Consider the following 26330-nt stretch of genomic DNA (forward strand, 5'->3'; position numbering starts at 1 on the left):
CAGAAAAAAAAAATATTGTGCAACTCTGAAACATACTACTTTAATACATGGTCTTGCATGGAAACTGTAAACAGTGGAAGACCTTGTTTGAATATATACAGTTAATTTTTGAAATGTTTGTATACAAATGTAAGGACTATGACCCTACTCTCAGTGCAACTACCAACTCTGTATCTAGTAAATTCCTTGTCTTTTGAGTCAATTCTCATTGTGACAAGCAGTCTTATCTTACCAAGATGCAAACTGGATGATGTATCAAATAAATGGTAGGGTCAAGGACTTAATATGCATGGACAGATCTAGCCTAATGTCACACTGCAACGCAATAATTTTCTGCCATACTGCTACTGCAGTGGAGCCTGCCAGCAACTGAGAAACACATCCATGCCACCTGCAAAACCCTCATTCTGCCCCCCCCACCCCACCACCACCACCACCACCAACCACAACAAAGGATCTCGCTGGAGGTCCTCATCCCGCCCCCACCTGAAACAAAAAAGACCACAGTGAAAAACTTCTCAAAAGCCGATTTCACACTTCTAAAAACTAGTGTGGTCTCCTTTAAGGCCCCTGAGCCAGTGGTAAACATTACTCAAACCGCTGAATCACTTACAAATGCCTTCTACCAGCACCTACAGGACTGCGTGGATCAGGCAATCCCAAACAAAACTAAGACTCTCTGTACCAAAGGCAAGCGTCCAGTCTGGTGGACCCCAGCCATAAACAAGCTCTACAACAAAAGGAGGAAGCTACTACAAGATAGAGCAAAATCCTTGAAAGGTAAGACACCTTTGATCATTATAAGTAAAAAACTAAGAGCTCTCATAAAATCATCAAAGGCAAATTTTGAGAGAAATCGCCAAGGACTCTAAAGACAATCATAAGGCCTTCTTTAGCTATGTTAGAAACCTAGGAGGAAACTCCCAGATATGCTCAGAATTAGTTCAAAATGATGTGAAAATTACTGAACCTACACACATTGCTGACAGGTTCAGTGCAAACTTCTCCCCCCCAAAAGGAGAGATCTATTCCAGAGGATTGTAGCCCCACAAACATCTCCAATGCCCAGGTGAGAACTGCCCTCACTAAGGCAAAAAAACACAGCATCCATGGGACCGGATGGTGTCCCCGGCTGTGTTCTTCATGAACTCAACGAGGAATTAAACCCACAGTTAGGACAGCTGTTTAATCTTAGCCTCACCTCAGGATACGTAGCCAAGGAGTGGCGCACGGCGACTGTGGTCCCACTTCATAAGGGCGGTGCCTCCACAGACCCTGGAAATTACCGCCCCATTAGCTTGACAAGCCTTATCTGCAAAGCCATGGAGAGGATCATAATGGAACTCATAAATAAAGACATAGGGAACTTGCAGACTTTGGATCCAACCCAGTTTGGCTTTGTCAAAGGCAGATCCTGCCTCTTAAACTTGGTTGACTTTTTCGAGACAGTCACCAAGGCCATTGAGGGAAAGGCAGTCCATACAGCCTACCTCGACCTGGCAAAGGCCTTCGACACAATACCCCACTCAGGTATCATCGAAAAACTCATCAGCTTTAATGTAAACCCATACATCACAAGATGGGTTGCAAACTGGCTAAGCGACAGAACCCACAGGGTCAGAGTTGCTGGAGCCATGTCAGACTCAAAGCCTGTCACAAGTGGTGTCCCACAGGGCTCAGTCATGGGTCCACTCTTGTTCGGCATCTACTTTTCTGAAGTACAAGCAAACACAGGAGAGTTATGGCTGACAAAGTTTGCAGATGACTGCAAACTGGGCGCCATAGTCGAAAACACATCTGACACAGATATCCTCCAGAAGGGCCTCACAGAAACGGATAACTGGTGCCAGAGCCATGGCCTGAAGTTAAACGCCAAAAAATGCATAGTCATACCCTTTGGGAAAAACAAGGTTACCCCTAGCTACCATATAGGTGACAATCCACTGAGCACAGAAAAAGTCATCAGGGATCTGGGGACCCAAGTTGACAGTAGTCTTCGTTTGACACTCATGTTGCTAAAGTAGTTAGGAAAACCTTCTATATCGCCCACCTGATCATGAAGGGATTCACATCTAGATCAAGGGAGGTCATCGTCCCCCTGTACTCATCACTCATTAGACCTATGATTGAGTACAATGCCCGCTCGAATGTATCTGACCAGACACCTGATGCAGCTTGAAAGGCCCCAAAAGTTCCTCACCAAAAGGATAAAGGGTCTCAAAAATATGTCTTATGCTGCCCGACTGAAAGAACTCCAGCTTTATTCAGTCTCATACCGCTTGCTCAGAGGTGACCTGTGCCTGACATATAAGGCCATGTCAAACCCAGATTTGATGAATATGCTTCACCTCAAAAATCTAGATCCCTCAGAACCACAAGGGCGGGAGACTTAAACCTTGACACGGTTATAAATAGAACGTGCTGGAGGGACAGATTCATCACCCAGAGACTCCCTATGCTGTGGAACAAAATCCCGGTACATGTGAGGCAGAGCACCTCGCTGGCCTTGTTCAAGAGGAATCTTGACCAATGGATGGGAGATCGCAGATATACCCCAGGGATTACTTCAGTGTCACTGCTTGACAGAGGCACAGAAAAATGATAGGCATAGTTTTTATTCAAACTAAAGGGGTGGCGAAAGCCACATAACTATGGGCTAGGCTTATAAATGCCCTTGGGCAGATAGCCTAGTATGAACCTATGAACTAGCTGAAATAAGCTGCTCGTTCCAAACCCTCCTCCCAGGCTCCTCCTGAACTTGAACCACTATTCCAAGTCAGGTTAGCTGGATCAGTCAGTCAGACTACCTCTTAACACTACAGAGTTGTGGCAACAACTTTTGACTGCAATCCTATTTAAAAATCAGGAATGCCTCTGCATGTTTAAAATAAAGACAGCTGGGCACACAGATTTCAGGAAATGCCCAATCCAGATATGCACACTGGTGTCAGAACTAGGAAAAATGGCACTGCAGAGTCCTCAAGACATGGAAAGATTCCTGCAATGGGGTTAGCTAGCTCTGGAGGAAGATGCTCCCCCTCCCATTTTAGAAGGGAGCAGTAGTGCATAAAAAAACACTAACATGCCAAAAAAGTGTCAAAGATGACAGAGGCCTACTAAGGAAAAAATTGCAGATCACTACTATTATGCAAGAATCTCAGAATTTTCAATTAAAACGTATTCAGAAAGACTAATAGAAAATTAGAGGAACAAAAAATAATTGCACAAGGAAGACTGTCAAAAGCTTCAAATGCAAATTTGCAGTCATCAATGCAACATATCCATGAAAAACATTAGACAAAGGAACTTTGGGCCACCTAGGAAAAGATTATGAACTGCAAAAATATAGATAAAACCAAAAGATTTTTGAAAAGTACAAATCTGTACTAAAAAGCAACTCCAACATTTTTTGCAGAGAATTACAGTGAAAGGCACCCAGACATGGAAAACTTCAGAATACAAAAAAAAAGAAAAAAGGGGGACATTCAGAGGATTAGTAAGGTAAAAGTTAAACAGAACGTTAAGTTATCGATCACATGTGGAAGATTTAGTACAGAAAATCCAACACAGGTAGTCAAATCATGATGGAAAAGGAGAATCTAAATTAAGAAGAATCATTGAGCGGGAGACACATGACAACTTGCCACACTATGATGCTTTGGAGCATTCAGGTGGAAACCAGTAAAGAATTTCAGTTGGAGTTGCACAGGAAGGGAAGAAGAAACTGTGGTAACTCTGACACGGGCAGTGTTGTGCTGTCATGGGCCAATGAGTTCCTGTACGACAAAGCAGCAGATGATGCAGGAAGCTGAAGAGAATGTCGTAGGAAGACTTTCAGGAACTTTCTGTAAAATGCCCAAAGGAAACAAAGCAAAGAATGTGCTCTCAATTTAGAAGAAAATGATCCAAGGGAAGAGTTGCTTGATTAACAAATACACAAACATTAAAATTGATGAGAAAAATAATTACAGAAAGTAAATGAGACAATATGCAAGTCGTCTGATAAAATAAATTAACACTGTAATCAAGACCATTAGCAAAAGTCCCATGTGATAACAGAATTTAAATAGGCTATATTACTATGCACCTAGCTTAACAGGTGAAGTCTTACCACAGAAACACAGTGATATGGGAAAGAAAGGGAAGAAAAAATGTCATAATGGAAACATCGAACAGAGAAAACTAAGACAATCAAGAGAAGGGTTACTTTTACAAAAATGCAACGGAGAGATCAAAACAATAAAACATTTAGAGACCGACACAGTAAAAGCAATGTACAGTATCAAAACAGACCAGGATCTATCATACACTATTGCAAATGCTGAACTAATGATATCAGCACAGACACACAACTTAGACATGCAAATAAACAAAGGAAAAGTGCAAAATAAGCAATTCACTGATGACCCAAAAAAGTTTTAGGACAACTGGGAAACCAAGCAAAGTAACAGACTCACCACAAAAAAAGAAATAATTCTTCAAAATGTGTCTAAGACGGCCCTGTGGAACATAAAGATGTTCAATGGATAGAAAAATTAGAAAAATCATTAAGGACTTCAAATGTAGAGGGTATGGAATGAAATAAAGGCAAGTGAAATTTAAAGAAAATTAAGTAAAGCTCCTAAATGATAAAAAAAAAAACACAGGCTCAGCAGTACTTGACTTCTGGCTAAAAATTATATATCTGTACACAAAGATTTAGCCCCAAGTAAGAATTGCGTATGTGCATCCTGAATAGACACCAACCTTATCAAGAGGAAAAAAACAGTAAACTCTCAGTTAAGTCACCCATGGGGATTGGTGGATGCCAGATAAGTAATAGTAACTCTCAAGTGACTACAAACTATTAAAAATAGACCTGACAAATACTGTACCCTATACTATACCATAAACACTGTATTGATTTGATTTTAATATTGAAATACAATAATTAAAAGCCTGTCTGGAATATTTTAAACTTACTTCCACTAGAAAGCGTGGCATGCAAAATGTTTAGTAGTACGCAGAGTGGATTGGACTTTAATTGAATAGAAAGTGTGTGTGTGTGTGTGTGTGTGTGTGTGTGTGTGTGTGTGTGTGTGTGTGTGTGTGTGAATGAATGCATGAAAGCAGAATTGACTGTGTGCAAGAAACTGGACAAAGAAAGAGTGAGTGAATGCGTGTATGAAGGCTGAAGAGTGCGTGCGTGTGTGCAGATTTCAGACAATGTACAATCTGCTGTAAACTGACCAAGTATGGAACAAGTGTTGACATTTTAGCGATTTGACTTGTTCTCAGGTTGAAGAGACAGGGAATTTATTTCTATCTTACTTTTTAAAACTCAAACTCTAAAAACGTAAGATATGTTTCTGCAAGGGGAAACTAAGTGCAACACATGAAAAGCTATCTTGTTCATACTGCAGTGTATTTCTTCAAATTATTATTTTTTTTTTCTGGTTGCTCGAGTTCCAGTTAGCTGAGACTTTACTGTATATTCCTCCTTAAGAGTGAAAAGCCATCCTAGAAACAATAGGACAACTTACCTTCGGACGATGTACAAACTGTATATTAGAATTGATGGAGTGTATAGTCATTTAGAAGAAAAAACATCAATCATAGCAACAGAACAAAAGGGTAACTTGAGAAAGTTATATGAAACGAAGGATCATTTATTGCTAAATAAAGCCATAACAGAGAATTGCAAAAAAGGGAAAGATTCAAAGTAAGGCAAGGATAGATTACAAAAAAGCATTTGACAGCAACCCACATTCATGGATAAATGACTGCTTAGAGATGTTCATAGATTCATAGGTAGGTACTAGGCTATCTGCCAGAGGGCATTTATAAGCCTAGCCAGAGCGTGTCAGCTTTCAACACCCCATTGATTAATTAACAGCCTCTGTCAAGAAGAGCCAATTAAGTGATCCCAGGGGTGTATTGTCTGTTAACCATCCACTCGTCAAGGTTTCTCTTGAAGAATGTTGGTGAGGAGCTCTGCCTAATGTAGTTAGGAATTTTGTTCCTAAGCATGGGGAGTCTCTGCAACAGGAATCTCACTCTGGCTAGGTTTAGCTCACTAGAGAGAGTGGCTCGCAGTGACTTGGATTTCTTTAGGTGGAGCATGTCCATCAATTCTGAGTTGGACATGGCTTTGTAAGTCAGGCAGAGATCACCTCTGAGTAAGGGACATGCCACTGAGTACAGCCGGAGCTTTTCCTGTCGGGCTGCATAGGACATATGTTTGAGGCCAGTAATCCTCCTGGTGAAGTACTTATGTGGTCTTTCCAGCTGTTGGAAGCGTCTTGTGAGGTACATCCCAAATGGGGCATTATACTCTTATGATGGGTCTGATGAGTGACTAGTAGAGGGGGGAACTATAACCTCTATTTCTATAAGCGAACTCTTTTTAGTAATTAAATGGGCTACATAGAAGGATTTCCCAACTACTTTGGCAATATGATTATCAAGGGAGAGATTACTACCTACCTGGGTCCCCAGATCTCTTGTTACCTCTTCTGTATTAAGGGGGTTACCACCTATGTGGTAATTCATGGGTGTTTTGTTTTTCCCAAACGGGATGACTATGCATTTTTTGGCAGGCATTTAGCTTGAGGTTATGACTTTGACACCAGGTGTCTGTCTCAGTAAGGCCCTTTTGGAGGATGCCCGTGTCAGCCAGAGTGAATTATGGCTCCCAGTTTGCAATCATCGGCAAACTTGGTTAGTCATAGTCCTCCTGTGTTTGCCTGTACTTTTGAGAAGTATATGCCAAACAGTAGGGGTCCCAGGACCGAGCCTTGTGGGACACCACTTGTGACTGGTTTAGAGTCAGACCTGGAGCCCACTATTCTTAGTGTGAGTTCTGTCTGTAAGCCAGTTGGCAACCATCTCGTGACGTAGGGTTTTATGTTCAGGCTGGTGAGTTTTTCTATAATTCACAAGTGGGGAATGGTGTCAAAAGCCTTGGCGAGGTCAAGGTAGGCTGTGTGAACCACCTTCCCCTCATCTATGGCCTTGGTGACCTGTCTCTCTAAGTCAACCAGGTTTAGTAGGCATGATCTATCCTTGACTAAGACAAACTCTGTCGGGTCAAGTGTTTGGAGTTCCCCAATGTCTTTAATGAGTTCCCCAATGTCTTTAATGAGTTCCCCAATGTCTTTAATGAGTTCCCCAATGTCTTTAATGAGTTCCCCAATGTCTTTAATGAGTTCCATGATGATGTGCTCCATAGCCTTGCAGACCGGGCTAGTCAGGCTTATGGGAGATAGTTACGAGGGTCAGTTGTGGCCCCTCCTTTGTCCTGCGGAATACCTGTTGCTATGCACCATTCTATGGTCACTTAGCCTTTGGAGAGGCTGAGGTTGAACAGTGTGTTTAGGTGGGGGGGGTTAGTTCGTTATGTAGTTTGTGCAAGACGCAGCCTGGGACACCATCTGGCCCCATTGATGCTGTGCTTTTGGAAGGGCTGTTTTCACCTGTGCGTCTGATTTCCGGGACACTACACTTTTCCGGTATTGTTGTGGGCCCCTTTGGGGGTGAGAGGGTGTGAAGTTTTCACTGAATCTATCTGCCAGGATGTTGGCAGTATCAGTAGGTTCAGTATATTTCATGCTATTTTGTACTAGCTCAGAGCATATCTGCGAGTTGCCACTTAGATTCTTGACATAGCTAAAGAAGGCTTTGTGGTTCTTTCGAATCCTTGGCTATATTTCTTTCGAAGTTGGCCTTGGATTATTTTAAGAGGGACCTTAGTTTCTTTCATACTGATTAGGGATGTCTTTCCTTCTTGGCATTCGCTTTTTTTCTGAACTAGTTTCTTCCTTCTATTGTATAGCCTGTTTATGGCAGGGGTCCACCAGATTGGTTTCCTTCGCTTAGGTGAGTGGGTCTTGGTTTTGCTAGGGATGGCACGATCCATGCATCCTTGTAGGTGCTCAGATTGCATTTGTAAAGGTTCCTGCATCTTGGACACTAATCCTTTAGCGTGGGCGCTGTGAAACTTACCACCTCTGTCTTGAGTAAGGTGAAGCTTGCTATAGAAAAGTTTTTCACTGTGGTTTCCTTGTTTGGGGTGGTGGTGTGGTATGGACAGCCAGAGTGATTAGTTTATGGTCTGATCTAACCAGTGACGGGTTGACCTCTGGTGCAGAACATCTGTCGTCCATGTTGGTGATGACCAGGTCCAATATGTTTTCACCTCTGGTAGGGAAGTTTACCAGCTGATCAGGGCATTTGAGTTGATAAATTCCAAAAAGCGCTAAACCTGGGAGTTAGTTACTTGAATAGTCTTCCCAGTTAAGGGTAGAGTAATTTAAATCACTCAATATCAGGGTGTTTGGTAGGACCTTCATGTTTTCCAGCGTCTCCAGAAAGGCGAAGTGGGGTCCTAGGTCATGGAGGGTGATCTGTAGCAGGCCACAATTTGCACTGCAGATTTGCCCGAGGTTAGTAGCACCTGGATTATCTCAGAGGTATCATGCTGCGCCACTAACCTGGAGGTGTAGGTATCTTTGAATATGGATACACCCCCTCCTTTTGTGTTTCGGTCCATGTTCTGTGGCCAAAATGTGTGGTAGGAGTTGCACCCCGGTAGTGCTGGGGTGCTCTATGGAGCTTAGAACCAGGTTAAGTCACTGTATAGATGTTGACGTTCTCCATACTGAGGAGTGCTTCAAGCGCGTGCATTTTGAGATTTAAATTCCTGGCGTTTGAGTAGCATAACCCTTATTTATTTATTTTTTATTTGTGCTGTTTACGGAGGTGGGTTTGCCTGAGCCTTGACCTAAGAAAGGCACTATGGGGGCAGCAAGAGCCTTGGCCAGTATTAAAGTGTAGGGGTGACAGGTGCAAGCTGTCTCTTGCGAAGCAACGAGGCTTGTCTAGCATGTCGTCCCAGGCTGACAGACACTGGATCCCGTTTGACACCAGAAGCTTAGCAAATTGTTGAAATTGATAATTTTTTCTTTATACTGCGGTATAATTCTTGGAGAAAACAGGATGCTACTCAGGGACATACCAGCCTGGGCTACATAATCACAGCTCTTCCATGTCTCTTTTTTTTTTTTTTTTTCATGCAGTCTAGGGAGGTATGTCTCGGGTCATTCACACCAACATGAACAATGACAGAGTCATATTTGTGCTTGTTCTGGAGTGACCGGAGTGCATGTGTTGTGGCAGATTCTGGCTCCTGACAGGCAGCTATCGGTAACCTTCTTGTCCAGCCTAGTGAGTGGGACGTCAGTGTGCCTGACTAGTCTCCTATTACTAGTGTAAGTATGTTATTTCCCCTTAAGGGCTGAGATTGTGCGGCACACTGATTTCGTGTTTTAGGTGTTGTCTGGTTTGTGACGGGAGGTGCATTTTTTTTGGGTGTTTGCTTTGGAGGTCTCTGCTTTTGCAGGTTTTTATTTAGAGCCTCTGAGTATGATTTTGTGTATTTTTTGCCAGTGCTGGTTTAGTATGTCTATGCAAGGCTGGAGGTGTGGTGCAAGTGTTAACCTTCTCCTTATGACTGCCTGTTCCAGTCTTGGGTGGAGAGAGCTTGGCCTCAAATTTAGCTATATAATTGCATCTCTCACATATGTTAATGTTTTGTGGTAGGAGGAGAGGGCTGTCTGTGTACATGAGGCAGTTGTAACATTGCCTCATGATACCCAGGTTCACCAGCTGGACTGGAGAGTACCTGAAATTGCCCTTTGGTCATGCCTGAATAGAAGGGTGAGCTGCTTAGTCGCTTAGTTGGTGAGGGGTGAATAATGAGCCTTGCCCTGCTGGACAATCAAGTGTCTGGGTATATTAGTGCTTGCTATTAGGTCTGAGCTAGTGCTGGACTGTAGGATGCTTTTTAACTGCTTGGGTTGAGAGTTAAGACTACTTTCAAGGGAAAAACTGAAGAGGAGACTTGGTGGAGCCGGGAATAATTTAGCCCTAGCTAACCAGCGCTGCCCGGACATGCAAAACCGTGCAAACGTGTTTTTTACAGCAGGGAAATGAAAGGGATGGAAATTAGCCCAAAATGGCCTATAAACTACTAACTTCTGGGCTGGAACCACTCCTCCAGGGACAGATGGCTGCTCAAAGCTCCCTCTCACAGGTGGAGAAGCCTTCTATCCAATTAAGGTATGGGCAACTCAAACACAGCCCTGAATTCAGCAGTAGCCTGAAAACTGGACTATACTAGCTTAGAAAGGTGGGACACAAGTAAAAAAAAAAAAAAAAAAATTTTTTTGAAAAGATAAGGCAAAAACAGTAAAAAAAAATACACTTAAAACTGCTTTAAACGACTACAAACAGTAGAAATGCACTTAAAACAGCTTTAGATGACTACAATCAGAAAAGGCTTTTAAACAAATTACCCTATTAACCAGTAAAAAAAAATCTCAAAACTGAGCCCTGTTCCTGTAGTCTTCAGCCAAGTTCTAACTGCACACTCTTGCCACTGGGATGCAGGGGAACCTTCTCCAAAAATAAATCCTGGATTAGTGCTCAAGTTATACAAACAAAGCTAGATTCAGCAAGCCTGAATCTAGTTTGTGACGGCAAACAAGGCACACCAATTTCAGTAAGAAACAGTTCAAATATGCAGGCAATATAAGCCTATAACCAGAAATTCCCATCTCAGAATGGCAGAGTCCAGCCTCTCCTCCCACGAGTGCAGACCACAAACCTTCTTAATGTAAAATGACTGGCCTGAAGCCCAAGTACTTAAACCAAAACTAATGCACTGCTACCAGAAACTGTTGAGAAGAGATCGCACACTGCCAAAGTCTGAGCGCTTCCCGACATAGGGGGTAGGACCTGGTTCCGCCCTGCTTGTTTATGTACCACACTACAGACATTGTCTGTCTGAATTGCAATCGTCCCAGTGGGTAGAGAGTCCTGAAGAGCCTGCAACGCCAAAAGTACCGCTCTCATTTCCAAGACATTGATGTGCAGGTGGCACTCTAAGGGTTGCCATGTGCCCTGGACTGTCCTGCCCTGAAAATGCCCCCCTCACCTATCGGGGCGGCATCCGTAGTCACGGTGGCAACCGGAGGGGGGGGGGGGACACAATATGCAGTACAAACGAGACGTGAAGTAAAGTGAAAAGTAACAGCAACTTGAAGATTCAAAAATCCAGTGTTTTTTCTGCACCATGTGCAGTAAAATAACTAAATGCAGAGTTGAATCCAGTGTTTTTTCTGCACCATGTGCAGTAAAATAACTAAATGCAGAGTTGTTAAGCTAAAGTACAGACTGTTACACTGTCTATCCACACAAAAATACATTAAATACATTTTTATTTTTGCACACCTAATCATAATTGCTAATCATTGCAGAACATCTGTTTAAAAAAAAATATCTACAATTCATCTCAGAATTTTTCTGAAAGTACAGCACTGCAAGACCACCATTCCAAATGGTGCTGAAAATGGCTTTTAATGAGCAGTGAGCTTGCCTCCACAAACCATACACAAGGCTTAGACTTCTGCAGTCCACACAAATTATTACAGACTCTAAAATTACACTGAACTTTCAGAATGGAGGTCTTGCAAAGTGAGGACTTGAAATAAATTTTTACAGGTTGGGTGACAGTACAAGTCGTGTGTGGTAATCAGCTTCTCCAAGCGACGCTCCCCATGATGCAATTTTTGGTAACAAATTCCTTTGTTTCGGAATCCCCACTATTAGTAATAACTTCTGAGTCTGTCAAATTAAATAATATCCAGACTGAGAAGTAATTGTGCGTGATAGAGGTCATATTCTGCTCAAGATAGTCCAACATCCAAATTTAAAACACAAATATAAAAAAAAGTTATGTACTCACCATAACTAGGCATCCGCGTTGTCCATTTTCATTCTTCCTCAACAAATAGGTTACAGATCCAATTGTGGGATCACTCTGCTGCATATTTTAGGCACTGGATCCAACTCTCAAGCTCCTCCCTCTACCCATAATACCATAATCCATCATCAATACTTCAGATAGAGTTTGTTGACATAAGATCCCCATAAATTAGTTAAAGGGATAGCTCAAAGAATAGGGCTCAAACTTGGAACTTATAAATTCCAACAGGTTTATCCAGAAGATTTTAGGAAGGGGAGTGGATGGGGGCAGGGGGGGGGGTTAAGGAAGAATGAAAATGGACAACACATATGCCTAGTTATGGTGAGTACATAACTTAAATCGGATGCGTTGGCTAGGCACACGCTGGAATAACCCACTCACAGATTTCGTTTTTCCATTTTACACCAGAAGCAATATAACGAAAGAAGGGGGCCATGGGCACTAAAGCTAGAGGAAAATGAGCTTCTATGGCAGATTCGGGCCTTTGCACATATTTTCCCAGGTCTTGATGAATATCCCTCTATTATGTGCACTTTGAAATTTAAGCAACTAGATAGGTGAATGTCATTTGCCCATAAGCTTAGGACATGAATCTGATGGATTGTTGGTTGGTATTGTTTCTTAGACGACTGTTTTTTAAACATAGTAAAGAAACCTCAAATTAATGATTTTCCATGGTCTTAATATATATTGAATTAATTAGAATTTATTAATTCACACACTTTTAATGTGAATGTATTTTAGGATGTGTAGCTTTAATACTTTATTTCAAGTTGATGATGATTTTATTAGAACGTGGATAAAAACTACTGCATATAGAATTGTCTAAGTTTGAAAATTGATCTCAACGAAAGCGCTCACAACTTTTTACGAGGAGAGTACAGCTGTTTCGCTTGTTTGTTTTTACTATTAAAATCAGATGCTGTCTTTTTTTTATTCTTCAACAAATGGGAGAGTCCCCAGCTACATTAATCCTGGTGGCCCTCTTGGAAGGATATTCCAAAGAACAGCTGAGCCAAAAGCAGCTCTGCTTCTGTATATTAGATCCAAGTTGTAATGAGTAACAAAGGTATGAGCATTGGGCCATGTGTCTGCTGTGCAAATATCAATAGAAGTCCTTTACCAAAAGGCGGATGAAGTGGCCACAGATCCAGAGGAATGGGCTTCAAGTAGTCTTGGTAAAAAAAAAATGCCTTAAGAATAGATCCAAGAAATGCAATCAATTATCAATTTAGCCAATGTAACTTTAGAAAACTTGATAAACCATCAATTTGATGAAAGGGATACAAACAGGTGATCTGATTTTCTAATTTGTTTTGTTCTGTGTAGATAAAACCATAATTGCCTGTGCACAAACCAGGAGATGCAACATACATTCTCCTTTGAAAAATTTGGAAAGAAACTCTGCAAACAAATGGATTGTTTAATGTTAGCTGCAGAAGCCACTTTAGGTATATAAAAAAAAAAAAAAAAAAAAAAAGGATTTGTTCATAAAGTTACCTGACTTTACGGAAATAATGTAGGGAGTCTGAAGAAACAGCCTGGAGTTCAGAAATTCTTTCTGCAAAACTGATAGCTATTAAAAGGGCCGTTTTCCATGACAAGAATTTTAAATTATTTGCTGAAAGCTCAGAGTTTCCGAGTCAGAACTTATAGCGCCACAGTCAGATCCAAGCGAGGGGAAGTATCCTTTTATTGCAGGTATAAGGAGAAGTGTCTTTCAGAAAAGCTTTACATAAAAATTATTCTTTGGCTTCCAAGTTATCTTCTATATGAAAATATGAAATGGCTGCCAATTGTAGTTTAATCATTGAAAAACTAGCTCCTTCTTTTAAAAAGTGTAGCCAGAAAAATCAAGAGCTGCAGAGACCAGGGCAGTAAGAATCGACATCATTTCTCAACGTCTAAAAGGAAATGCTTTTCCACTTGCTATTTTAAACCTTCTTGGTGGAGTCTTTTGAGAGGAAAATAGAATGGTTTTACTGGGGAAGAAAACGTGGGCTGTCTGGCTATTATTGGAACTGGAGAAACCATGCAGTTAGTTTTGAGGGCTAGGATACCTGGGTGATTCATCCCTGAGGGGTGTGACAGGAGATCTGAAGTTGCATTCAGTATCCAGGGAGGATAGAGAAGATGAGACCAAAGGAAGGGGAACCACACCTGTTGAGGCCAGTAGGGGGCAATGAGGATGACTGAGCTCTTCAATCGGATTGCTTTCTGTATGAATTTGGGGATCAAAGGGAGTGAGTGATAAGCATGAGACACCAGATGGCCAAACATGGACTACAGCATCTCTCGGACTCCCCGGGGGTGGGAATCGCAGCAAAATACCTGCTGCACTTGCTGTTGTGAGGGGATGCAAAGAGTTTGCTGCAAGGCTGGCACCAGCAACGGAAAATTTCCTCCACCGATTAGAGAGACCACTCATGAGGCATCAAAATGCAACTAAGTTTGTCTGCTACCACAACAGTTTTCTCTGGAAAGTGCACTACAACTAGACGGCAGGAGGCAATCGCCCATTGCCACACTCTCATAGCCCTTCTACAGAGAGGGTAAGACTGAGTTCCCCTTTGTTGCTGTATCAAACTACAGAAATGTCAGTGTCAGTCTGACCTTTAGAGTCCGTAGAAACAGAGCATCGTAAATGCTAGGAGGACCATTCTTATCTCCGAAACATTGATATGCGAATTGGAATCTTGGGGGGGGGGGGGCACATGCCTTATACCACCCTTCCCAAGTAACACCCCCCACTCCATTTGGGAGGTGCCCATAGTCACCGTAGCCAATGGAGGCAGTAAAATAAGAAGTTATGTACTTAACATAACATTCCCCTATAAGTTGTTACTGTCGCCTTCATTATTACTGATGAGTTCGCAGCCAATCATCAGCTCTGATTCAGCCAAATAGCAAAGCTCTGTCCCAAAACAGCTCGAGGCCAAAGCCCTATCCCACAATACTCCACTACATTCCCCAGATCTTGTTTGCTGCCAACTAGTGTAGAAACCTATCCCAGATTTCAAGGAAATCATAAAATCCAGGGAGAAATGAAACTCTCCAGGAAAACCAAAATTAGAGTGGAACCTCTCGTGCTTCCAGACACAGGTAGGAGGGAGGGTCGTAATAATGAAAGCAAGAATAACAGTGTAAGTTGGAGGTAAATCTGTTTACTGTTCAGTTAAAGCAGTTTGTAGCTCAGTGTATGTTTGATGCTGAATTTATCGTATGGAATATATCTGGTAATACGGTGAAACATTTACACATACTCAACAGAGGGTTAAAGTTTACTTTGAGCACTGCTTTTGATTGTTGTATCATTTGAAATGCATAGTTTTAGTACAGTACTCTGAATCAGCATTCCTTCTGGTGGGCAAAAGTTTTGTTCCTCACCCACTCATTTGTATCAGCCTTTGCAACAGCATGTGAATAAGCACTTGGGGATCAGTCTTAGAAGTAGCCAGTATATCAATATTTTAACCATGCCAGGGAATAAAAATACAGCTACGGCTAGTTTTAAATTTCCTTATTTTTTTTTTATGTAAATTTTTAGCCACTGTTTTAAAAATGTATAAATATAACTAGGAATAAAGTAGTTAATAGTTACTCCTTTTTTACTTTTCAGCATGGCTTCTGCATCCTGCCAGAACAAAATCGGTATGAAAAGAAAAATAGCAGATGAAGGAGAGTCTTTCAGGAAAAATGGAACGACGAGTACTTTGTTGTATCTAACAATAAAGCGCTCTGCTTAATATGCAGAGAAGTGGTATCAGTTTTCAAGGACTAAATTTGAAAAGGCATTATACTCAAATGCACCCCAAATTAAGTGAATTGCAAGGAGTGTGCCGTAGACAGAAAATATTTTTAAAAGAATCTTACGTTCCAATAACAGCTGTTTCGAAAATCAGCTACTCAGCCGGATTCTTTATGTTGTATCAAACTTAATTGCTAAAAAATCCAAGCCATTTGCCGATGGTGAATTTATTAAAGAATGCTTTGGATGACAGCACTGATGTTACAGATACGGCACAACTTGCCATATTTATTCGTGGTGTTGACAACAATTTCAGTATTACTGAAGAACTGGCCTGTCTGTTTCCACTGAAAGATGCAACGAAGTCTGATCTGTATAAAGCAGTAAAACAAACACTGGCAAGATTTTCCTTTACCATCGGAAACCTGTCTGGCATAGTAACTGACGGTGCTCCAACTATGGTTGGAAAGAAGGAAGGACTAACAACACTGATGGAAGAAGATGCAAAACAGATCAGTAATGTGCGTTTCATGAAGTACCACTGCATTATACATCAGGAAAATTTGTGTGCACAGAGTTTAAAAATAGAAAATGGTATGGATGTTTTTAAAACCATAAATTTTATAAGATCCAGAGGATTAAATCACCGCCAGTTTCAGGAGTTTCTGAATACTTTGGAAACATCCTATGGAGACATTGTGTACTTTACTGCAATGAGATGTTTGAGTCGCGGAAAAATGCTGAAACGTTTCTATGATTTAAATGAAATCAAGTCCTTTATGAAGTCAAAAGGGAAAGCCTGTACCCAAACTGGAAAATGCAAGCTGGCTGATTTAGCCTTTTTAGTAGACATCACTGCTCATTTAAACGACCTGAACCTGCGCCTCCAAGGTGAAAATCTATTAATAAATTACATGTTTCAAACAGTGATGGCATTTGAAGTGAAACTGAAATTATAGCACTGTCAGATTAAGAACAATACCTTCATTCACTTTGAAACACTGAGCAAAGCCACGTAAATACTGAAAAATATGCAGCATTACTTAATAGTTTATTACAGGAATTTGAGAGTAGATTTCAAGATTTTAGAAAACACCAGCAACAGTTCGGTATATCTGCTACTCCATTCTCAGTTTACATCAACATGTTGCCTGCAAACCTGCAACTGGAATGCATAGAATTGCAGTCAGATATGCAACTTAAAGAAAAAGTCTGCAAGTGTCTTTATTGGACTTTTATAAGTTGTACCTACCTAAAGAAAAATATCAGTCACTTCACGAACATGCCCTGTTCATGACATCGCTGTTGGAGTACATACATTTGCGAGCAATTTTCTCGTACGAAGTATACAAAAAATAAAATCAGAACGAAACTTTCAGATGAGCATCTTGAAAATACTCTTTGCATCGCCACCACCTCTATCAAAACCGATAGACGCACTGTTCTCAAAAAAGACAAGCTCAGTGTTCACATTAAAAAGGTTATGCTCATAATGTTTGTTTACTACACAAAAGAACAATCCTGACGTGACAGCCTGAACCTCCTGATATGGACACTTTAACAAGAACTAGGACCAATAAGTTTGAATTCTGCGAAGGACTGTGCCTGGTTGCACCCTTGTGAACATGTTTCACTAATAAACATTGCCACTACTAATAAAATCAATTATGTGTTTGAAATTTGAGAAAAGTAACAAACACTGGAAGACCCCTTCCATATTTTCAGCAAACACTGGGAAACTCCTCAAGTTGGAGACTTAAAGTTATCCAAGGAAGAAATACAAAAAGGTGTCATCTGATGATGCTATGCCTCATTGAGTAAATCTGTACAAGTAATCAGCTGAAATGTGCACTCATGCATATTGGAGAGGCAACTGCAAAAAAGCAGGCATGAGATTACCTTGTGAAATTGGAGTGTGTTGCAAATTATCATGTTCTTTGTGGCTCCAAAGTAAGTGGGTGAACCAAAGTTAAATGTGTTCTACCATCTGTTAATCAGTGAAACAAATGTAAAAAAATACAAATATTTCATTTTTTAAGAAGTAAAAGTCTCATCATTCCTGCAAGCTGTGCATCACCACTGATGAACCTTTCATCTTCAGACCAGCCTGACCAGATAGCAGTGCAAAAGCAAGAAATGTTGCCAGTGCCATATTTCAGGGACAGATTCCAAAGCTAGAAATGTGCCTTTCCAAAGGGGTGCTCAGTTTGAGAATATCACTGAAGAACCTTCTTTCATCTTCAGACCAGCCAGCAGTGCAAAAGCAAGAAATATTGCCAGTGCTATATTTCAGGGACAAATTCCAATGCTAAAAACAGAAGAATACATAAGCGGTTTGGACAACATATGGACATAAAGGGCATGATGGAAGACATGGACATCTTTAAGAAACCAGCAAAATCACAGGTATGATCTCACACAAATTGAAGGGTTCGTACCTGTTAATTTATTTTTACAAAGAAACTAAGATGTTAGAGAAACTAAGATGTTAGAGTTAACTGTTATTTTAGGAATTAGAATGAGATATTGAATTTTAGGACAAATATTATGCATTTATTCATTGTTCAAATTCACCTACAATACAGCCAGGGGGTCGACTTGGGTCGCCCACAACAGCGATACAGTTAACTATACGATATATTTTACATGTGGCCCCAAGACCATTTCTGTTGACTCAATGCGGCCCCTGCAAGTGAAAAGGTTGGACACCCCTGCTTTAAACAGATACTCAGATGAGATGATAAAGCCGCAGAAATTAGAGGCTGAAATGAATAAAGAGCTGGCTGAATAGGAGACTGCTCAGCAAAAAATGTTTCAAGAAATAATAGAATTGGAGGACAGCATGTAGGGAAATCTGAGATTTTCAGATATGCCAGATCAGCTGGAAGGAACAGAAAGCATTAATTTTATGAAGGCAGAAATAAGCAACTAGACAGGTATTCCAGAACAGATGATGTTAGTTGAAAGGGCACATTGTGTGTATGCATGCTCCAAACCTTGCTACAAGGAAGCAACCTAGACTTTTAATAGTAGAGATCCAATCCTAACAGCAAGAGTTGGTTCTGACAAAACTGTGGCAGAAGAACAAAATACTAAGTGGGAGACAGCAGAGTGTTTGTAGGGCTACTCATTGTACACCAGGCTAAAGGAGGAGTAAATTCATTGCACTCTTCAGGGACTGTCGATGCAGGTGTGAGATTCAAAACTGCTGTACCCAGCTGTCTTCAAGGTATTCTTCCCTGCAGGGACAAAATCAATTTTGATGAAGTACATGCCAAGGAGGAAATACAAAAGTCTGTCCAACAAAAAGTGAGCTGTGGAAACAGGAGATTCTGCTTCTTCTGGTACAAAAAGGCCACACAGAGATTGTACCCATGAAACCTCTTCCACTGTTTCAACAGAAAATGTTTGAGAGAAGAAAGGGACCATGACAGTTGACTAGAAGAATCAAAAGTACTTGGGAGTTGGAGCTCAACAGTAATAATACCAGTAACAGTGTGACATTACAATGCAATAATTTTGTGAAATATGACAGAATAAGAAAATCTGGAAATATTAGGCTTTTCTTAGACCTGTGAGTGACTCTAAAGTATATGCCCTACACCGTGTCACCAACGTTTGGGAAGGGGAAGAGTTAAGTGAAAACATTTTTTGTTTATTTTCCTTAATATTGCTATTTTCCTGCCGTGGATTTCTTTGAATGCTATATTTTTTTTAAGTGTAATGAGGATTATAAATACGTCCTGATGCTTTTTCCTTTATTTCTGTCTCTGTTCTCTTTTTCTTCTACTTCAGTTTTAAGAAATGTAGGCACTGCAATGTAACAAACAAGGCTGGTTAAAAGAGCATGACAAAAAAAAAAAATGAATCTGCTTTTTATTCATTCTTCCATGGGGGAAGGACTAGATTAAAAGACCTTACACAGATTTAGTAACAAGTTTTAAGAGAAAGCAAATTAAAAAGAATATTGATTATTACAAGGATTTTCTCCTAGCAAACAAAGCATGCTTAGTATTTAATTTTACATTTGTTTACCGGGAGACTGGGCATAACCCTTTTTCAGCGGAGGCCCGGGGAGAAAACCTCCGTTAGACAATTTTGTTAAACCAAAAAACAAACCAAACGGTGCCGAGTAAAGTCCCCCTTACGAAATAATCCAATAGAGTGAGCACACAAAAGGAGGTTCTCCACAGCTGGAAATATAAAATGTTGAAAAACTCCAGTCTTTACTTTCAAGAGTTTTTTATTTACACACAAAAAAAAAACATGAGTACAGGATCCAAAAACCGTGAGCGCTTTCACGTTTAAATACGTTTCATCAGACTTCAATGTTTAACACAGTACTCTCAGATGTTTTATACCACTGCTCTGATTAAATTAATTAGCATTCAATGAAGCACCCAATTAACATTCATTTAAAATAAAGGTACACATACACCTTCATGAACATACATTATATTATATAAAACACCTTCGTGAACATACATATTATATAAAACATCTTAAGATTAACTAAAACAATAAATACACTAACTTTAATACTATATTTCTAAAAACTATTAATATAATAGAAACCCTTTAATTGTTGAGTAGATGATGAGTAGTAAGTAGATGGATAATGGAGGCTACAGGCACATAGAGCCCATGGCCTCAATGATAGAACATCACTGAAACCATTTTTATTAGCAAGACCATATAAACATTAAATTATTCCAGTATATGTAAATTATTATGAAATATTGTACTACATTATAAAAGGATTTAGGTCATTATACTATATATAGTTCTGTATATAGGTCAACAATTAAAGGGTTTCTATTATATTAATAGTTTAGAAATATAGTATTAAAATATTAGTGTATTTATTGTTTTAGTTAATCTTAAGATGTTTTATATAATGTATGTTCATGAAAGTGTATGTGCACCTTTATTTTAAATTAATGTTTTAATTGGGTGCTTCACTGAATGCTAATTAATTTAATTAGAGCAATGGTATAAAACATCTGACAGAGTACTGTTAAACATTGAAGTCTGATGAAACGTTGTGAAAGCGCTCACTGTTTTTGAATCCTGTACTCTTTTTTTTTTTTGTGTAAATAAACTCTTGAAGTGAAGACTGGAGTTTTTTTTCAACATTTTATATTTCCAGCTGTGGAGAACCTCCTTTTGTGTGCTCACTCTATTAGACAATTTTGTTAGTAGAAGCAATTATGCATCTGGCCCTCATATCTCCGTGGAAACCATCTGAAACAGAAACTGACTGCCTGGTTCTCATGCCTCCATGGAGACGACCTGATAGAGAAATTTGTTACAGTCTGGTGGGGAGCGACTGGCTGAGGAAAGAAAAAGAAAAAACAAATTGATAGGAAATAATGTTCTCTGAATGCATTCAGGGGTTTTCCCAACTGGGACAGCTATAAAGACAAGACAAAACCAGTTAGCACTTGGCAGAACCACAGGCTGCACCATGCATCTTAGGATGGATAACCTTTCTTTTAGTTTAACTTGGGTCTGAGAGTGTGGTTGTCAGTTTGACACTTCCTCCTATCAGGAGGAACAAACTTCAATAGTTCAAGAGTATTTATATGTGTGTGTGTGTGTGTGTGTGTGTGTGTGTGTGTATATGTGTATATGTGTGTGTATATATATATATATATATATATATATATATATATATATATATATATATATATATATATATATATATTTATATATATATGTGTGTATATCTCATATATATATATATATATATATCTGTATGTGTATATCTGTGTATATATCTCATATATATATATATATTGTATATATCTCATATATATATATATATATTGTATATATCTCATATATATATATATATATATATATATATATATATATGAGAGAGGTGTGTGTGTATATGTATGTGTAATATATATATATATATATATATTTACACACACATATATATATTTACACACACATATATATATTTACACACAGTTTTGTGTTGGTATTACATTAATGGGTTTTTGGGGGTATTTTTTGAGGGCTTTCAATAAAACAAAGTTTTGTAAGATGTGACACTGGCACAAATAGATATGACAAACTAAGTTCAACTCACCAAACAATGTATGCGTGTAACAAAAGCTGGAACTAGACATTTAACAAAAAAGGTGTTGTACATAAAAAGTCGGGAATAATTCATTTTAAATACAATGATGTTTTCTGTAATGTCTTTAAATGTCAATGGTCTCACAAATAAAAGAATAGTGAACCATATTAAACAAATGTAGAAAGTGCAAACAGCTATGTTACAGAAGACACACCTGGAAAGAACTTAACATGTGAATGTGGCAGAGAGGATTTCCTGATGGTTATTCAGCAGAATATCTGGAAAAGGAAAAGAGTGCTTGTATTAACTGCAAGAATAGCTCCAATAGTGATAGAGGATAAAAAGATACTAAATGCAGATTTGTAGCTCTAATGGGCTATTGGCAAGGAAGGAGGATTACTCTTGCACATATTTATATTCCACCTAAAACTGATATAATGGAGCTTAAGAAAATTCTGGGAGAAATAATCAGTTTTCAGAAAGGAACATTACTTATAGGTGGGGACTGGAATGATTAAACACAGTGAAAATGTGTCGGGGAACACAGAAGGGAAAGTATAACAAAGGAGGGTAAATTTTTAAATAAAATTTATGAAAACATTTGGCATGTAAGATGTGAATTTAGTAATAGGAGTTTGGAGTGCATTTACATAATATTCCCCAAGATATAAAAACTGGGCTAGGCGATTTACATTTCACAGGAACACACTCATTTAACTGAAGGTCTTGATAACGCACCCAGTAACTACTTTAGATCATGCACCAATAATAACTAAAATAAAAATACAGGGTAATGAAATAAAAATGACAAACTGGTGCTTTCCCACCCATCTGTTGAAAAGGCAGGAATTTAAGAAATGGGTAGTTGAGGTGATTCAGGAGCTATTCAAGAGGCTATAAATTACTTCTGAAAATATAGCTTGGTAGTGGGATAAAATTAAGGGGAGGCCACGGTGGTGCAGCGGTTAGCATTGCCACCTCCCAGCAAGAGGTTCTCCGGTTCGATCCTCGGCTAGGGTGCCTTCTATGCAGAGTCTGCATGTCTTCCCTGTGGTCGTGTGGGTTTCCTCCGGGTGCTCTGGTTTCCTCCCACATCCCAAAGACATGCTGTAGGTGGATTGGACACTCTAAATTGTCCCTTGGTGTGAGTGCATGCATGTGTGCGCCTTCTGTGGAAGGTTGGGCTAGCAACCAGACACAGTAAAACTCCACTGCCAATCGTGAGCTAACGGGTGATCCGCTGTGGGGACCCCTAACCAGGAAAAGCCGAAAAGTGGGATAAAATTAAGTTGGAGTTTTAAAGATAGGGTGGAAATAAAAGAAAGGGAGCTATGGTTAAGAAGTAACAAGAATGTTACCTGAACCTGTCCCAGAGACTTCCCATGCTCTGTAACAGACTACCCATTCATGCAAATTAAGCTCCTCATTAACCCTCTAAGAAAAATCTCAACAATTGGATGGGAAATAGGAAATTCACCCTGGGGATCACTTCTGTGCGCTGCTAGACAGGGGCGCAGGAAAATAACTTTCTTGGGTGGCGATTTTTTGGTTAGACTTGTATAGGCCCCAGGGCCAATAGCCTAGTACCTATGAACTATATAGAGAGGCTAGTAAGTATTGCAGAATAGGGGAATCTCACAGAACAAGAGGATCAACTGCAGAATACAAAGATGAAAAAAAAAGGATTACCTCAGTAATATACACAAGTTTAGAAAGACTGCAATTATGCAACTGTTTTTATGATAACACTAGAGTACAAAAACTTTTAGCACAATGGCTCAGGTAACAAAGTAGAAAGGGCCATCCCCAAGCTTAGGCAGCCTGTAACAAGGAAGGTAACAAGAGGTCCTTTAGAGGTATTGGAAACATATCAAGAAAAGATACAAATGGAAACGTTTATGGAAGAATTAAGTATGCCAAGGTCAGAGGTAGAGAAGGCTCAATTACTAATGGTTAGGATAGAGGAGATAAAAATGGTGATGTATAACCACTCTTCAGGAAAGTCCCCAGGAATAGATCGTATTCCTGTGGTAGTTTGGAAGCTAGGAGGAGAAAAAAATGATTATCTGGAAGGTTTTAACAATCTTTTAGGAGGAGAAGTACTAATATCGTGGAAGAAAGCAGTGGTAGCTGTAAATCTAAAGAAGGTAAAGATTCATCAGATCCAACTTCATACAGGCCTATTTCAATACTAAAACCATGATTACAAAGCAATTCGGGTCTATAATGGCTAAAAGAATGGCAAAAATAATGCCAAAATTGATAGATATGGAACAATGTGGTTTCGTGAAGGGGAGACAAACATTTCACAACATTAACAGAACACTGATCCAAATATAAGAAAATACCATTGTTGTTGGTTGGTCTTGATGCAAAGAAGCATTTGACAGAGTAAGCAAGGACTTTGAGCACAGCAATGGAATTATTTGCATTTACTGAAAAAAAATAAGGTTGATTAGGAAGATATACAAGGGATCAGATGAGAAAATTAAAGTGGGTGGGGTCCTCTGATTATTTCTGCTTGAGCAGCGGAACCAGGTAGAGATGTCCTCTTTCCCATTATATGCATTGTATTTAAAACCACTGCCCAAGGAAATAAGGGACTCAGAAAAGAAAGGATATAATTGTTATGGTAGTCAAGAAAAGTTGGCTCTGTATGCAGACTGTATTTTATACCTGACAAAACCAGAAAGATATTAGTGTTGTGGAACATTTTGAGGCGGGTTCAAAGCTTTTCAGGATGCAAAATTAATGAATTTACAGTATTGCCTTTGTTTTTGCTTATGTACCCACATATGAACTGGTTCAGCAATATCTGTATTTATGGGGACATGATAAAATGAAGTATTTAAAAGTATGAATTAAAAAAATGATTCTAGTAGAGCAACTAAAGATATGTGGGAAGAGACTAAATAAAAGGTAATACAAAAACTGAGAAAATGGAAGATTGGTTATATGGATGGTAAGACACAAGCAGTTTAAAATGTTTAAGTCCCATTAGACGGGTACCAGTAAGAGTGAAAGGGAAGGTCTATGAGAGGGTAGGGAGTCCAGCTATGTTATACGGATTGGAGACTGGCATTGACAAAAAGGTAGGAGTCAGAGCTGGATGTGGCAGAGTTAAGTATGTTAAGATTTGCACTGGGTGTGACTCCGATTGACCGGATTAGGAATCTGTATATTAGAGGGTCAGCTCAGGGTGGACAGTTTGGAGACTAAGCAAGAGAGGCGAGATTGCATTGGTTTGGACATGTGCCGAGGAGGGATGCTGGGTATATTGGTTAAAGGATGCTAAGGATGGAGCTGCCAGGTAAGAGGAAGAGAGGTAGGCCTAAGATACGGTTTATGAATGTGGTGAGAGAGGACACGCAGGCGGCTGGTGTGAGAGCATGATGCAGAGGACAGGAAGAAATGGAAATAGATGATCCACTGTGGTGACCCCTAACAGAAACCGCAGAAAAGTGTTTTTCACAAGTCGGGCATATTTTTATCAACCAGAGGAGAAGTTGACAATAGCAATTAAAGACCTGAAGGACTTCATCTGGGAGGCGAAGACAACAGAGTCAAGCAGGATAAACTGTTTCTTCCAGAAGAACATGGCAGATTCGAATTATCCGATTTGAAGGGGTACTTCAGAGCTACATAGTCAAGACTCCTATACATAGCGCAAGCAGAAAACTAAAGTGGAAAGAGATGATAAAACGGGGAGAAGTTCAAGAAACTAGGAGATATTGGGATTTTGGATGCAGGCTTTTAAGAACAGTAATCATTCAGAATATTATGATGTAGCAGAAAATATGCTAAGAACTAAGCCAACATGAGAATGGAGACAGGAGATTCTGCCGATAGGGATGACTGCAATTAGGGATATAGGCAACAGTGAGCTGGAATTTAGAGAACTGGCAAAGGAATCAAGGTATTGGGAGCAAGTAACTAGAGAGGGATAACAGAATGAGAAGACACTAAGAATTTATTTGGACTGCATGTTCAAGATCACCTTCGTATCAAGGATACCCAAAGTAGACTCCAGAAAATTTTTCCTCAGACAGCAAATGTTAGGTGAGACGAGAAAGAACAGGTAAATTGGGAACATATTTTCCGGGAGTCCAGCAAGTTGGCAATATAAGGATTCCCTGCAGGATGCACCGCCTGAGATGCTGGGTAGGCAGATTGGTGTGAAAGGAGATGATTTTTTCTGAGCTATGATACAGAATCAGAATTGCCTAGTCATGGTAAGGCCTTGCTGTGTCTAATTATGGTGGCTGCCAGAAAAGAAATGACTAGAAAATGGTAATGAAAATCTAAACCAAATGTACTAGAAGTAGCAAATATAGGAACAGAGACAAAACAACTGGAATTGAGATCTTGAGAAAGTGTGGCAGCAAACTACAAAGGAAATGATGGTAATTGTGGGAACAATACATACAGGAGAAGAATGCGGTTTAAAAAGAAGGCAGGTCTTAAATGAGCTATGCAATGTCTGACTGAAAATGATTGGGTGGATATGTATAATGTTTACATCTGGGATTGTGATGTAATATGCTTACAACTAGGATTGTGTTGAAGAGGATAGTTTTCATTTATATAAAATGATTGCCTGTGTCATAAGTGATGGTTTAATAAAGATGTTTTTTAAAAGACAGGAATTTAATAATTTATGTAATGTTGCTAAGTTATATGATAAT

The 26330-nt window shown here is 39.7% G+C and overlaps 1 protein-coding gene across 1 annotated transcript in view; it reads left to right on the forward strand.

Annotated features, from left to right (window-relative positions):
• The window catches only part of LOC122792221 (general transcription factor II-I repeat domain-containing protein 2B-like), a 30899-nt gene extending 13279 nt beyond the window's left edge, over positions 1–17620 (forward strand). Inside the window, exon 2 of the mRNA XM_044059963.1 lies at positions 15426–17620. Coding sequence (XP_043915898.1) covers positions 15773–16513 — 741 coding nt within the window. The 5' untranslated portion in view covers positions 15426–15772 and the 3' untranslated portion in view covers positions 16514–17620. The remainder of the gene's footprint in view (positions 1–15425) is intronic.
• Positions 17621–26330: the final 8710 nt, after the last annotated feature.

The sequence above is a fragment of the Protopterus annectens genome, chromosome 1.part2 (assembly GCF_019279795.1).
Source record: "Protopterus annectens isolate FY-2018-M chromosome 1.part2, PAN1.0, whole genome shotgun sequence".
In the NCBI taxonomy this organism is placed as follows: Eukaryota; Metazoa; Chordata; order Ceratodontiformes; family Protopteridae; genus Protopterus; species Protopterus annectens.